The sequence below is a fragment of the Camelus bactrianus genome, chromosome 2, assembly GCF_048773025.1.
Source record: "Camelus bactrianus isolate YW-2024 breed Bactrian camel chromosome 2, ASM4877302v1, whole genome shotgun sequence".
Taxonomy (NCBI): Eukaryota; Metazoa; Chordata; class Mammalia; order Artiodactyla; family Camelidae; genus Camelus; species Camelus bactrianus.
Window position 1 is genome coordinate 106,694,159 of NC_133540.1, and position 13,890 is coordinate 106,708,048.

A 13,890-nucleotide genomic window follows, 5' to 3' on the forward strand; every position below is an offset into this window, starting at 1 on the left:
CAGAACTGAATAGATGTTTTTCCCAAGGGGACATGCTGATGGCCAACAAGCAAATGAAAAGATGCTCAACATCGCTAATTATCAGAGAAATGCAAATCAAAACCATAGTGAACTATCACCTCACACCTGTCGGAATGGCCATTATCAAAAAGAACACCAAAAACAAATGTTGGCGAGGATGTGGAGAAAAGGGAACCCTTGTACACTGTTGGTGGGAATGTAAATTGTTGCAGCCACTGTGAAAAGCAGTATGCAGATTTCTCAAAAAACTAAAAATAGAACTACCATTTGACCCAGCAATTCTACTCCTGGGTATATAGCCAAAAAAAAAAAAAAACTAATTCAAAAAGATACATGCACCCCAATGTTCATAGCAGCATTATTTACAACTGCCAAGATATGGAAGCAACCTAACTGTCCATCAGCAGTTGAATGGATGAAGAAGTTGTGGTATATACATACAATGGAATACTACTCAGTGATAACACTGCAGTTTTGCCATTGGCAGCAACATGGATGGACTTGGAGGGCATTATGCTAAGTGAAATAAGACAGAGAATGACAAATACTATATGATATCACATATCACTTTCCCCTAAGGCAATCTCCTAGGTGACTGTATGGCAGTCACACACCAAGTTAGAACTGAAATTGCACCTCCTTGGCTTCAACTCTAAGCAATTAGACCTGTTACATTCAAGTATCAATTGTTGAGAACAAATGCAAGCCTATACATTACATATTAGTGTATCCTTATCTATACAATAGTAAGGTTTAACAAATGACTTTTTTTAATTCTGCAAAGAAATCCTGGAGAAAAAAAAAAAGCAAAACCCCACATTGATTGGGGTATGTCAAAGGGACACAGGAGCCAACTGAAATAGCTCTCAAGGGCCAAAGCTGGAACAATTTCAGTAACAAAATGTAGTACTGGATCATAACTCAAGAGTATAAAATACCCATGAGTTCATACTGATATAAATGATTAAATAGAGGGTAAGAGACAAGTATCTGCCTTGCAAAAGAATTCCAAATAATTTATATAGATACTCCACCTTCAAGATGGAATGTAATTCAACTCCCTAATCCTATAGGATTGGCTACGCATGGACTTCCTTCCAGTATGTAGTGGGGGGTGGGGGGGGGAAGTAATGTCACTGTGGAGAAACCTAACACGACCTAGCCAGGTGACCAAGGTTAACATTAACCATGATAAGGCTTGTAGATAGCATGTACCCTTGATGTGATGAGATGAGACTAGCACCTTACCACTGTGGTCTTCCTCCCCCCACAACTCATAACCCTGATCTACTTATGAGAAAAACATTAGGCAAATCCCAAGAGGGGGGCATCCTACAAAATACTGGATCAGTACTCCTTGAAACTGTCAAAGTTATCAAAAGAAAAGTCTCAGAAACTGTCTTAACCAAGAGAAGCCTAAGGTGTATCCTGGATGGGACCCCACAAAAGGAAAAAGACATTAAGTAAAAACCAAGGGAATCTGAATAAGGATTGGACTTCAGTCAATAGTATTATCGGTTGTAACAAATGTATCATACTAATGCAAGATGCTACCTGGGAAATGGATGAGGGGTATATGGGAACTCTATAGTATCTTCTTAATTTTTCTGTATATCTAAAATTATTCTTACAGCATAAGGAATATGGTCAACAATACTGTAATAACTTTAAAGGGACAGATGGTTACTAGACTTATTGTATCATTTCATAACATATTTAAATGTCAAATCACTGTTGTCCATCTGAAACTAACATTGTATTGTCAACTATATTTCAATAAAAATAAATTATTCCAAAAATTAAGTCTGTTTAATTTTTTTAAACCATCTACAGTTATGCACAGTAACAAACATATAGGAAAAAGTCTAGAGACACAGTAAACTGATATTTTAATGGTAATTTTCTTACCTGTGCTGTGTGAGTTCTTATGTACAAGATATATATAATTACTACGAAAATAACTTGGGATATACTGGAGGGGCAGAGGAAGGTAAAAGAAAAAATGAAAAGTTTAGGCTCATCTCTTTATCAGCAGAAAAGTTTTATTCCTTTTAAGAACAATTAGACCACATCCAAGGCCCTAACTTACAGACACAAACCAAAGGAGCCATTAAAGCGTTAGATACTGAGGTACGACACACACGAGGGGCTCGCTTCGCCATCTGAGGCTGACACCAAACTGCTCAATGACAGCTGAGTGCGTGGGCACGGCTGAGGGCAGGCGCTTATCTGCAGAACCGAAGGAGAAGAGCTGTGCTCTGGGAGGACTGAAGCTTCTGGACCGCGTGGGGGGGTATACTTTCACGATGAAGGGACGCAGGGAGAAAGCCAGTCCCCTCCACGGGGCATTAGGCTGCCTTGCAGAGGGCCACAGCAGAGAAGCGGACCTCCCCTTGCTCACGCTCAGTGAATTCTCTGCAGACCTTGGCAGCGTCCTGAGAAGGAGGAACGTCATTAATTCACGTCTGAACAGCAACAGCTCAAAATGAAAGCTTCCAGGGGACAGTATCACTAAGGCCTGTTAATGCCCAAAGTTCACCCTGACGGACTTTAAACTTTCCATTAAATTTGAGGCAAGAGGGGGGAAAAAAATGAAGTGATGGGAAAGACAATGACCCACATCACAGATCTGGCCTCAGAAACTTTGATTCCTTTATTACTTCTACCAAACTCTCTGCTTCCGCCACCTGTGCCTGCTTTTGACAAGAAAACTGCCCTCTTGGCGCTCTTTCCCTCAAATCCAAAGACCGAAGATTGACTTCTCTGCCATAAGGGAAAAGTTCTAACAGAAACTTTCAGAGACATTTTTTTTCCAAGTAAACATTTTACACAACAGGCTTAAAATTTAAATACCTGGTATTCCAGTATGATAGATTCTTACAAACTCAAGGAATGATGTGTGTTACTAATTCTAAGGGCCCAGATTACAAAGACTGGCACTAGAAAATTGAGCCCTATGTTATTTGCCAAATTCTAGGGTTTAAATGCCTTGCGATCAGAACATCCATCACTGTGTCCAATTTGTAAAAAGTCCAGTGGAAAGAGTCCCATCAACAATACTAAGTGTAAGACCTTTAAGAAGACAGTGGATACTGTGACAAAGAACAGTCATGGAACATCAGCTCCCAAGGTCTAACAATCAACTCAATAGTGAGTTTTGGTCCTTAAGAAGCATCAACCACACCAGTTTTGTTCCTGCTTTGGAACCACTCAGAAAAACTATAGAGGATCTAGAGTAACATCTACATATTTAATTCTATCAGAATTTTTAATATATTGATATTCCAAACCTGCCTGCCCCAGATCCACCCTCCTTTAGGACCCACGGTGCAGATTAATACTAAGGGTGTGCCTCTAAAGACAACAGCCATTCGCTACACAGACAACAGCCGGTGACCTGATTCACTCAAGTTTAAGATGCTTGGGTTAAGTTTATGTATTTTCTCACCACTTAATAGTTAATTCAGGATATAGTTTTGTCAACCTAAAACATCTCTAACCATACAGAACCAGCCTTACTTAGGATAAGAATTTTCACTAATTAAGATGCTGGTTTATATTCAGCTAATTGTAAATAAGATTCTAATTAGGTTTTTTTTTTTTTTAACAAAAAGGTTTTACCTTCCCACACCTCATAAATTCCACTCACACACAGTTTTAGGCGCCCTACTCGGAGCGCATGTTATGGAGCAGTCAGACCTCATGTTACTGCCCTTCACTTTATCGTGCTGCACTGAAGGTTTGTGGCAATCCTGCATGGACCAAGTCTACTGGAACCATTTTTCTGATAGCATTTGCTTACTTCTTGTCTCTATGTCACATTTGGGTAATTCTCACAATATTTCAAACTTTTATTATGTTTGTTACAATGACCCGTGTATCAGTGATCTTTGATGTTACTATTGCAAAAAGACTGACTCACTGAAGGCTCAGATGACGGTCAGCATTTTTAACAGTATTTTTAATTAAGGAATGTGCTTTTTTTTTTCAGACATACTGCTTAATAGACTACAGTATAGTGTAACCATAACTTCTATATGCACTGGGAAACCAAAAAATCCCAAAATTCTCTCTTTATTGTGATACTTGCTTTATTGTGATACTTGCTTTATTGTGGTGGTCTGGAACCGAACCCACGATATCTCTGAGGTGTGCCTGTATTATTGGTATACTGTTAGATATGAGTTAATAATGCACCTTAGAAGCTTCTGTAGAAGAGTCTTTTTCTCCAAGTAGGTCATAACCAGAAGTTCTGCCTCTGTTCTCTCTCCCATAAGTGAATCCTGACTCTCCTGCAAATCCCCACTATTCTCATCACCCCTGTATATCTAACAGTTAGCTCTAATTGATCTCAGGTATATCTGACAGCAGACTAGAGAAAGTGACCCTCCCTCCTAGAGGGCATAATCTGGTCCACTCGCACCTTGAGGTCATCATGTCCATGATGCTTCCAAAACAGGTCTATTATAAAGACAGGTAGTATTATGCAGTGGTAAGAGCAGACTCTAGAGACAGACTGTCCAGATTTGAACCATGGATCTACAGTTTGTCATTGACCTTGGGCATCACTTACCTCTGCACCTCAGTTTCCTCATCTGTAAAATGTGAATAATAATTAACTACCTCTTAGCATCCAGCACAGAGTCAGCAAACTGCAGTCTGTGAGTCAAATCTAGCCTGCTGCCTACTTTTGTGAACAAAATTTTAGTGGAATACATCCATACACATTCACTGAGACACTGCCCATGGGCTGCTCTGGAGCTATCACAGCAGAACTGAATACTTGCAACAGAGCCCATATGCTACACAAAACCTAACTGAAATATTTCCTGGCTCGTTGCAGAAAAAGTTTGCCAACCCCCAGTCTGCACACAGGAAGTGTGCAAAAAAAATGTAGCTGTTATTATGACAAATGAAGTAGTTATATCAACACCATTTTCTATTCTATCACAATGAAGAATTTTCCTTTATAACAGCAAATTGATTCAACTCTAGAGATTTGTTTTTAGGGTAAAGAGGACTAGTATTTTACTTAAAGAGGTTTCTGCAGTCACTTGTACCAGGATGGTTACTCAGCGACCCTAGATCTTAAAGTTCTTGTCAGGCATGTTCTGAATTTGCTTCTCTTGACCTGTAACAGTGGATCACGTGGGAAGAAAAATCTCATGAAGTTAACTGCCCAACCAGAATCCACAGTATCCTACAAGACTGACCCACATCCAGCAGTCAGAAAGGGAATAGGATAGGCTCAGGTTGCTGTTCTCTGAGTCCAAGTCACTGGCTATGATGTAATTAGCCAAGAGGACAATGGTCACCTTAATCCCACAAAGAAATCAGCAATGGCTTTCAGGCTCATTTTAAGTGTGACCTAAAGACAGCACATGCAGATTATTCAGGGCTGCTGTAAAGGACCCTGCCTAAAACCATCTGCTGTAAGATAAGGTAGATAGAATTACTAAGATGATCTTTAAGCCCTAAAAAGACTGCTCTTAACCCAGATGATTGGTGCCAGCCGTACCGAAAAAGGTTTGCACTTTAGAATAGACAATTTGGCTGAAGAAATGTGGGCCTTAGTGGAAATGGATTCCAAAGATTACCTGCAGCAGTGAGTCCTCAGAACTGGTGCCATGATTCACCGGAAAAGGCATCCGTCCATCTAGAACAAAAAAGAGAAGCACGCCAGTTTTCTCTGCACGTTAGCTGGCTACCGTGCTTGTCCACCTTAAAGGGAAGCTTTAGATTCTTCCAAATACCACTGACATTCCCACACAGGGAAGGCTGGTTATGAAGCAACAGGCTGGAAATGAGGTTCAAGTGTTCCTAAATATCCATCCCAGGCAATTCTAGTGTATAAGCACCAAGACCGTATCAGCCCAAGCTAACTACCCTAATAGAAGGGCTGGTGCCCATCTTGGGAAAGACCACAGAGCAAAAGTCAGATGCAGTGTCTGAGGTACAGGGAAGGTGGAGGCAAGGAAAAGGGATCCTTGAGATTTCATTTGCCCCTCAATGACTGCTAACTGGCCCCAAGTTTTCTTTGCCCTCGCTTGCCCATAGGTAATATCTTTATTTGAGACAACACAGCTGCCTTTCTCCATTAATACAAAGCAGATGATTCTTCTTAATATAAAGATGGATGATCCTTCTTGTTGCCACACACCAGCCAACAGAAATTACTCCAACACGTCCAAATTCTTTTTACACAGCCAGGTCATGTTTAGGCATTTATCTTTTCCCAAAAGTATTCCTTGTCTGAAAAGGATGATGGCAGAAACCCTGTACTGGTGATGCTATAGCAGAAGGTGGAAAGAGAAAATCTGAATACATACACCTTGAACTTGCTGATCAATTCTCTTTACTGGTTTGTGACTAAGATTATTCGTTCCACAGGTCAGCTGCCTGAGGGAGGTGCTCCAGGTATGATAAGGGGTTAGGGGCCCCACAAGAATACACTGCTGTTCTGGCTTTATAAGCAAAGACCTACTAAGCGCCACCATAAAGTCACACACCAATACTGTAAGAGGAATTATGTCTAAGAGAATGCATGCAGCTATATTAGATTCTAAAACTGGAATGAAACGTACCAAGTTCATAGAGGTGGCCATCCACGTTGTTAAACAGAATGAAGTGAAAGTTCACTTTGTCATCTACCTGAAGAGTCAAGACATGTCGTTGAAAATGACTATTTTCCACTGTATTATACACTACATTTAAAATTTTTTTTGCTTTATTAGGATGTAAGGACATAATATTGTGTAAGTTTAAGGTCTACAACCTGCTGGTTCGATACACATATTTTGCAATATCATTTTTATAAGCGGAACTTAATTTGTTAAAAATAAATTCTCTAAATGGAATATGCTTGAAGTGACTTGCCTGTTTTTTAAATTATTGCTAATATTTGTTTCCTATATAATAGTCCCTATTCTAAGACCATGAAAGAAGACATTCTGTAACTCTCAGAACTCTATGGCTTGCTTTTTACTGGAGAAATTAAGGCTTAGGGAGCATAAGCACCTCACACAAGGTCAAGACCAGAAAGCGGCAGAGCCAACTGTACTTATATAAGCACTGTCACCGGCTTAAATCTAACAGCTGACAGGAAGGCTCTGTTCAGATTAATGGTACATTTAAGTTGTCCAGAAAATGTTAGTCCTTACTGGTATATCTTACTCTCCAACAATCCATGAGGAGAGTACTTGAAATGTTCCATTATGAAGAGGGATGTTACTCACTCTATTAGACTCATTTGGATCTAAATAAAACACCATCAGCTTGAATTTACTCAAGCTGTGTGAACCACCAATTAAATATTCTGATGAGCCATTTTTACGACCAGGTCTGGTCAACGCCATTATTCTGGCAAAATTTTCTAGCGTTACTCGGCCTTGGATGAAAGTATTTGCTGGGTTCCATGAGAGACTGTTGAACACAGTTCAGGGGAAACACAGGTGACACACAGGCAGCCTGGCTCTAACGTGCATTTACCCGACACTGGCCCTCCTGTGCCACAGCATCATGAGCTGCCTGGATGGCCTGCAGAAAGGAGAGTAATTAGCACAAAAACCTCAAGAGTTATTGAAAAAAAAAATCAATGTTTTAGAAGTTCTCTTCCTACCTCATTCTTTTCAAAGCATTTTGCTCTGTCTTCAGGGGACAACTTCTCCGTTTCAGAAAGAAACTGTTTCAGAACTGACCCATCCTCTTAAAAAAAAACAGCATATATTAGTATAGGTGTGACGCAAATGGATACACATTTATTGCTGACTTAAGCCATCGCATTTGACGTCTGATGACCTGAATTTTTACCACAGCCTCCTAGGGTGTGGATAAGCTGTCCGTCCTTCCCTGGCCTCTTCTTCCAACCACTCCCTTCTCACTGTACCCAAGCCAGAGAACTCTCTGTTCCTCCAGTGCCAAGCTCTTCCTTCCATCTCCTTCCTGCCACCCGACCCCTTCGCCTCCCACTGTACCCTCACCTCTCAAATCCCTCACCACCTCGGCTACAGCACTTACCCACTTGTGACACATATTTTGAGATTTTTGGTGCCATAAAGGCAGGCACTTTTGTCTACTGCTGTTATCTGCAGCACCTAGCAATGCACAATTAATGTTCACTACATACATGATGTAATAGTAGCATTCTAATCCAGTAACAGTTCACAAACCAAGATTTTTTTTATTTCAGACTAGAAAATACGATCTTAGTAATATCGTTATCCAGCAGACATTAACCTAAAGATCTTAAATAGACATGCAAAGAGCTAACAGTCTGGCCTAGACACAACTGCCTGGCTGATGGCTGGCACCAGCATTTTGGCACTGCTCTGGGTGGATGAGTCTAGGAGATACTGAATACCTAGCTAGGGCGAGAGCAACTTGCATTTTAATAGGCCTCAGTTTGAACTTTCAGCCCTAAATTCAAAATTTGGAAGTTATAGGAATCCTCTTAACTTTATGAGGAGGGTTATGACTCAGATGAAGTCTTTGGCACCCTCATGACCGTGTTTACAGGAGTTACAGTACTCTGTGACTCAGGAACAAGTAACCTAAACATGATACTCAATACAGAAGAAATAAAAAGGATCAAGCTACAATTTTTTAATATGGCTCAGTCGAATCAATATTTGGAAAAGCAACTTCTAGATCAGGATTTTTATGGCCAGACAAGCCTCTTTTTTTTTTTTAATTTCAAAAGTGTACCACAAGTAGAGCCTTGGCCACACTTCCCTTGTGTGTGTGCTTTAAAGAGCATTTGACCTGCTACAAGCCCTACATGGACTGTTAGTTGAAGGTATTCAGTACTCAGCCACCCCCATTCATTGCCTAAATCAGGAGTTGGCAAGCTACTGCCACCTATTTTTGTAAATAAAGTTTTATTGGGATGAAGTGATATCTCTCACTTTACATCTTGTGTATGGCTGCTTTTGTACCACGAGGGCAAAGACCATATGGCCCTCAAAGCCTAAAAGATTTCCCCGCTGGCCTTTTAAGAAAGTTTGTTGACCCATGGCCTAAATTACACACAAGGCCATATATTTTAATACATTTTGGTGCTGTTAACTGTGCTTCTGACAACTTAATCGCTGAGACTCGTCTCTTCTGTACCCCCCACAGCATCCACTGGAGGTGAGCTAAAACCCCTGGCCCGCCTCTGTTCACAGCTGGATCTCTTGGGGATTCGGCAGGCTGCTATGCCTCCCTGCAGAAACTCTCCCACTGTGTCCAGCTGCTCTAGGCCACTTCGGTTCTCCTATTGCTTATGAGGCACAGCGCCATAAAGACAGGTCCTAAGAGCAGATATTTTATGGCTCAACATCATCTCTAATCCTTCAGAATTGCTGAGAATAAAACAGGAGCACGTGAGAAACACGAAGGCTGCTGTCTGCATGTGGAAGAGTCCAGGCAGGGAGCAGCGCACAACTGCGTTATCACCTGCTCTGCCTTCCCAGGTGGAGGACGTCACACCCCGCTTCTTGGAAAACTGACTTTCCTTTCCTCAAGAGAGAGGAACGATGAGAATTCACCCACTGATTCTATCTGTGTGGGTAGGTTACAAAAAAACTTAAGGCCACAATTTACTGAATAGCCCCTTAGGGGTGCTGGAAGGAAGCATTACAGTTAACCAGAGGTCAACCAGAGGATGACTGGTTTCACAACCCACACTCACCAAACTCCAGTTTGTCCTGATTATTAGCCACTGCATGGATAAGTCCGATGGTGCCACAGGAGTTCCCAATGGTCTGCTTCATGAAGTACACCTTAGGGCTGACTTCCTGTCCCTTCAGCTCTTCAATCTGTTTTTTCCTGAAGTTTTCATGCTGTGAGCGTAAAAAACATTTGTATATCTCAAAATGAAAATGCAAAGAACAGATGGCAGCACAGTGAGTTCTAGCACCTAAATGGAAACACAAGTGGGGTTCTAGGGGCTGGCTGGTGCCCAGGGAGTGGCCTGTCTGCCTCCTACACCCACGCCAGCCCGCGGGGTTCTGAGAGGCTCTGAGACTCCACCCTGATGCTGCAGTGCAGGGACGGCCCTGGATATCACCCAAGGCTCTGTCTAGACACCACTGCAACCTTTTAGCTGGAAATGGATGATGTCCTAAGTCAGAAAAACAGTCAAGTTCATTATTTTCTTCCTTTCACACTAACAATGGCTATTTTTCACACAGGCATTCCAATCAAGCTTTGGTCAACTGAACACCCAACAAGAACATCAGCTAGTTTATAGCTCACTGTTCTTCTATTCTGTTCAAGTATACGTGTCTTCAAAAACAAAACAAGACTTAACTACAGAAAGGAGCAATTTAAAGAAATTAACTATTCCCTCATCCGTCTTTAGAAAGGAAAGACAACTGGTCCAGTGTGCTGGGCTGTGACTTCACAAAAACTCCTCATCCTACAAGAGGAAGATGTGACTTGTTTGTTTCTGCCAAATATACAGTTCGAGGAGAACAGAGGTAGTTTTGCTCAAAGCATCATTAGCTCTCTGTAATTTAGTGGACTTGTGTGGCCCTTTCACTAACAGTTTTAAAAACCTTAGAGGCATGACTTCTCAGTTAAAGGCAGGGGGCTGATGCTATAGAAACACCAATTTCTTATAATCAGTATAAATCAGACAGAACCCCTGAAGTACATACATCTCCAATTCGAGAACCTTGCATCACTGTATGTGGAACTGAAGTTTAAGCCTGTGTCTGTGGTACCACTCAAGGAATAAGCTCTCTTGTTCCACAAGATCAACTTTAACTCCAACCAGGAGGTAAAGTTTCAGCATCATATACCCACCCACTGGACCCCTGAACTGAGTTACTCATCAACAAAGGTTTTCTCTTTTCTAAGGTTTAACTTTTTATAATGGGGTAGCATCATCCTTTAGAGCCATTTGAGCTCTTGCCTGGAGACACTTCTGTGCATATTTCATGATTGCTTAAAATGTTTTAGAAGTAGTTCATTTAGGATTTCATAATATTCTCTTAGACAGAATTAGATGCTTTCTACATTAACATAAGCTCGTTTGGAAGTCAACCTATAAACCTCAACCGTTCTTTGAATTTGCTTCAGTATTTAGCTTGTGTCTCAGAACAGTGTTCAATAAATCTAAGGGACTGAACTGGAGCTAAAGGACAAAGTATCGAGTGCTTTCAAAAACAAAACATTCAAGCTAGAATGTTCTCTAAGCAAGAGCAGCTTGATCCAGCACAAGACCAGTGGGGTTTTGCAAGATAAACACGGTGCACCACTGCCTCCCAGAGGCCTTGCCTTTGAGTGCTCTGCTCAAAAACCTCCGAGTCATCATGGTTCCTCTAACAAGAAAGCTCTGTGAGAGGCTCACATGAGAGAGACAAAATTGCGTTTGATTTGACCAAAAGGGAAGCTAATTTGACTAGCAATTATTTAGCAGCTCCATTTTCACCTAAAGTAAAGGCTTTGCAATAAAAAAGGTCGGTGGGATTATCCTAATAGCTTTAATGTGTTTTAACCAACAATACTTAGCCCATTTTCTAGGAGGTGCACCTGGAACTTCCCACAGGGCTTAACTACTGAGGATGCTTCTAGAATACCCAGCCTTAGGATGGTACTTCAGTTAAGCTCACTCTGCGTTTGGAACAATGCCTCATATGCTAATGACCCAAGTTTGGCTAAAGCAAATTTCAACCACTCCTAAATCAGGGCTCAAGTGACAGCAACTGGAGTAGGCAATGCCATGCTAATTAGTGGGACTCCATGCATCCAAGAGATGGATCATCCCAGCTACCTTTTTATATCCGAAGCTCAGTGTTTGAGGTACATATATCCATGCACATTTATTTATAGGAGGAAGACCACCTAAAGGGAAATGAAAAGGTATTTCCAAGACTGGACTAAATACCCACCTATTTCACTTCTACAAGGTCAGAGAGGAAAGAAGTCAAGAGAGATAGGGGGCTCCCACACAGGAACCATACACAAATGATTAAGCTTTTTAGAAAAGCACATTGGAGAGGCTAAAAACCAAGTCTGCATATTGTGGGGAGTGGAGGGGTGGGAAGAAACCCTTGAGTCCACTAAAGACCCAGGCAGTGGAGGTAGAGAATTTTTATTCTCTAAGAACCTATTGCTTTCTTGTGGTTTAGGCGAGCCCACCCCACCCCCCCCTTTTTTTTTTTTTTTTTACAGCAAGGTGGGAGTCTGAGAACCAAACAATAAAATGACAGATCATAGCCCTTAGAGGAAAACAACCAGCCATCCCTTGGAGTGGAAGGCTCAGAAAAGCCGAGGTTCAAGCTGCACTCATGAACAGGATGAACTGTCTTCCTGGATAACTGGCATAACGGAACAGAGATGCTGCTTCTCCTCCAAATTTAAGGCAATGCTGGATGGATGAGCGAGGAGGCGATAAACTCTTATTACCACAGGACCCCCAGTGAGTTGATACCCTGCAAGTGCGAGTTTCTCCCTCTATCCCCCACAAGAACAGGGAACTTTACCAGGTCTGGGCGCCCAGGCCAGGACGGGAGTGGGGCCTACACTGTCCTCACAGCCTCACTCGGCTTTGGGGGAGCGCGCACAGTCCAGGGCCTGTGCACCCCAGGCCCCACGCCCTACCTGGGCGGTGAGGGGAAAGAGCAGCAGCAGGGCGCAGGCAGGCGCTGGCACCGAGCCCAGAGTCTCCTCCTCCAGTCCCAGCACGTCCGCGAAGCGCCACTGGCCGGTAACCCCCAGCCGGGTCAGCACCTGCGGAGAAGAAATAAGGCGGCCAGGCGCGGAGACCCGCAAGTGGCAGAGAGGCAGGGCGGGCTCGGATCCTCGCGCCCCGACCCGGGCCTGGGAGGAGCCCCCGCCCCCAACCCGAGCCGGCGCAATGACACAGCACAAAGCGCAGCCCACACGTGGCTCCTGCGACGCCCGGGCACTCGAGTCCGCGGGGCGCGCGCCACGCCCTCGGGAGCTCGGCCCCGGGCTCGCATCTGGGCGAAGCCTCCTCCATCCCATCCCCAACTGGTTTCACAGTCACCGCCGCCTCCGATGCAGAGGCAGAGGCAAAGGGAGGGCGCCCCGGCCGCGCCCCAGCCCCACCGCCTCTCGACCACGCAGGGAGCCGCTCTGTCCTTGCGAAACAGCGGGAGCGGGTGGGCGCCTTTTCCTCGGCTCTCCCGGGGGAGGGGGATGGAGGCAGCGTGAGACGTCACTCACTTTGTTCAGCATCTGAAAGGCAAATGCAAAGAAAAATACAAAAATAAAACCACTCCGCGATACAGCTACCTGAGGGAAGCTGACCCTCGGCCCCACGCTCCCCAGATAACGATGCACCTGACCCTCACCTCGGGGTTAATCTCCATTGGTTTAAGCTGCATCTTCGCGAACCTTGAAAGGAGACACGACCCAGAGAAGAGGAAAAACAGCGAACGGAGCCGCCCAGTCTGCCACTATAAAGCGCCGGCCTGACGCACTGTGGGTGCCTGCGCGGGGGGAGCAGGGGCAAAACCAAGCGAGGGGAAACGGTCAGTCGCAGCCAAATGGGCACGAACCCCCCCATGCGCCGCGCGGAGTGGTACAGCCAAGCCCCCAAACCTTGCAGTCTCACTTGCTGGTGAGATAATCTGGCGGTTGTGGAGATGGGTTTTGTTGGTGGGTGTTCCCTGAATGTGTGGAGCAGTCCTTTTGATGGAGTCTAATTTTTTGCGAAGTTTCTGGAAACCCACGCTTTGGACCGTCCTAATTACCCGAAAGCTTAGGGGGTCTCTGAAGCATGGAGAAAAATCCCAAATTCAACAGGTATATATTTAATACGAATATAAATATATGTCTCCCCAGTCCAGCAGCAGTTTGCATTTGACCTTAGACAATTCATCCTCCATGTTAAATCAAACCAGCGCCGAGGTTCGT

The 13,890-nt window shown here is 43.5% G+C and overlaps 1 protein-coding gene across 1 annotated transcript; it reads right to left on the reverse strand.

The window, feature by feature from the left end:
- Positions 1 to 2,043: 2,043 nt before the first annotated feature.
- On the reverse strand, positions 2,044 to 13,463 carry UCHL1 (ubiquitin C-terminal hydrolase L1). The gene is made up of 9 exons (XM_074348741.1): positions 13,326 to 13,463; positions 13,198 to 13,209; positions 12,610 to 12,738; positions 9,692 to 9,842; positions 7,640 to 7,725; positions 7,510 to 7,557; positions 6,606 to 6,672; positions 5,619 to 5,677; positions 2,044 to 2,456 (listed from the first exon to the last, which is right to left on the reverse strand). Exons 1-9 carry the CDS (start codon positions 13,356 to 13,358, stop codon positions 2,370 to 2,372), a joined length of 672 nt encoding a protein of 223 aa, XP_074204842.1. The 5' UTR covers positions 13,359 to 13,463; the 3' UTR covers positions 2,044 to 2,369.
- Between the last annotated feature and the right edge of the window lie 427 nt (positions 13,464 to 13,890).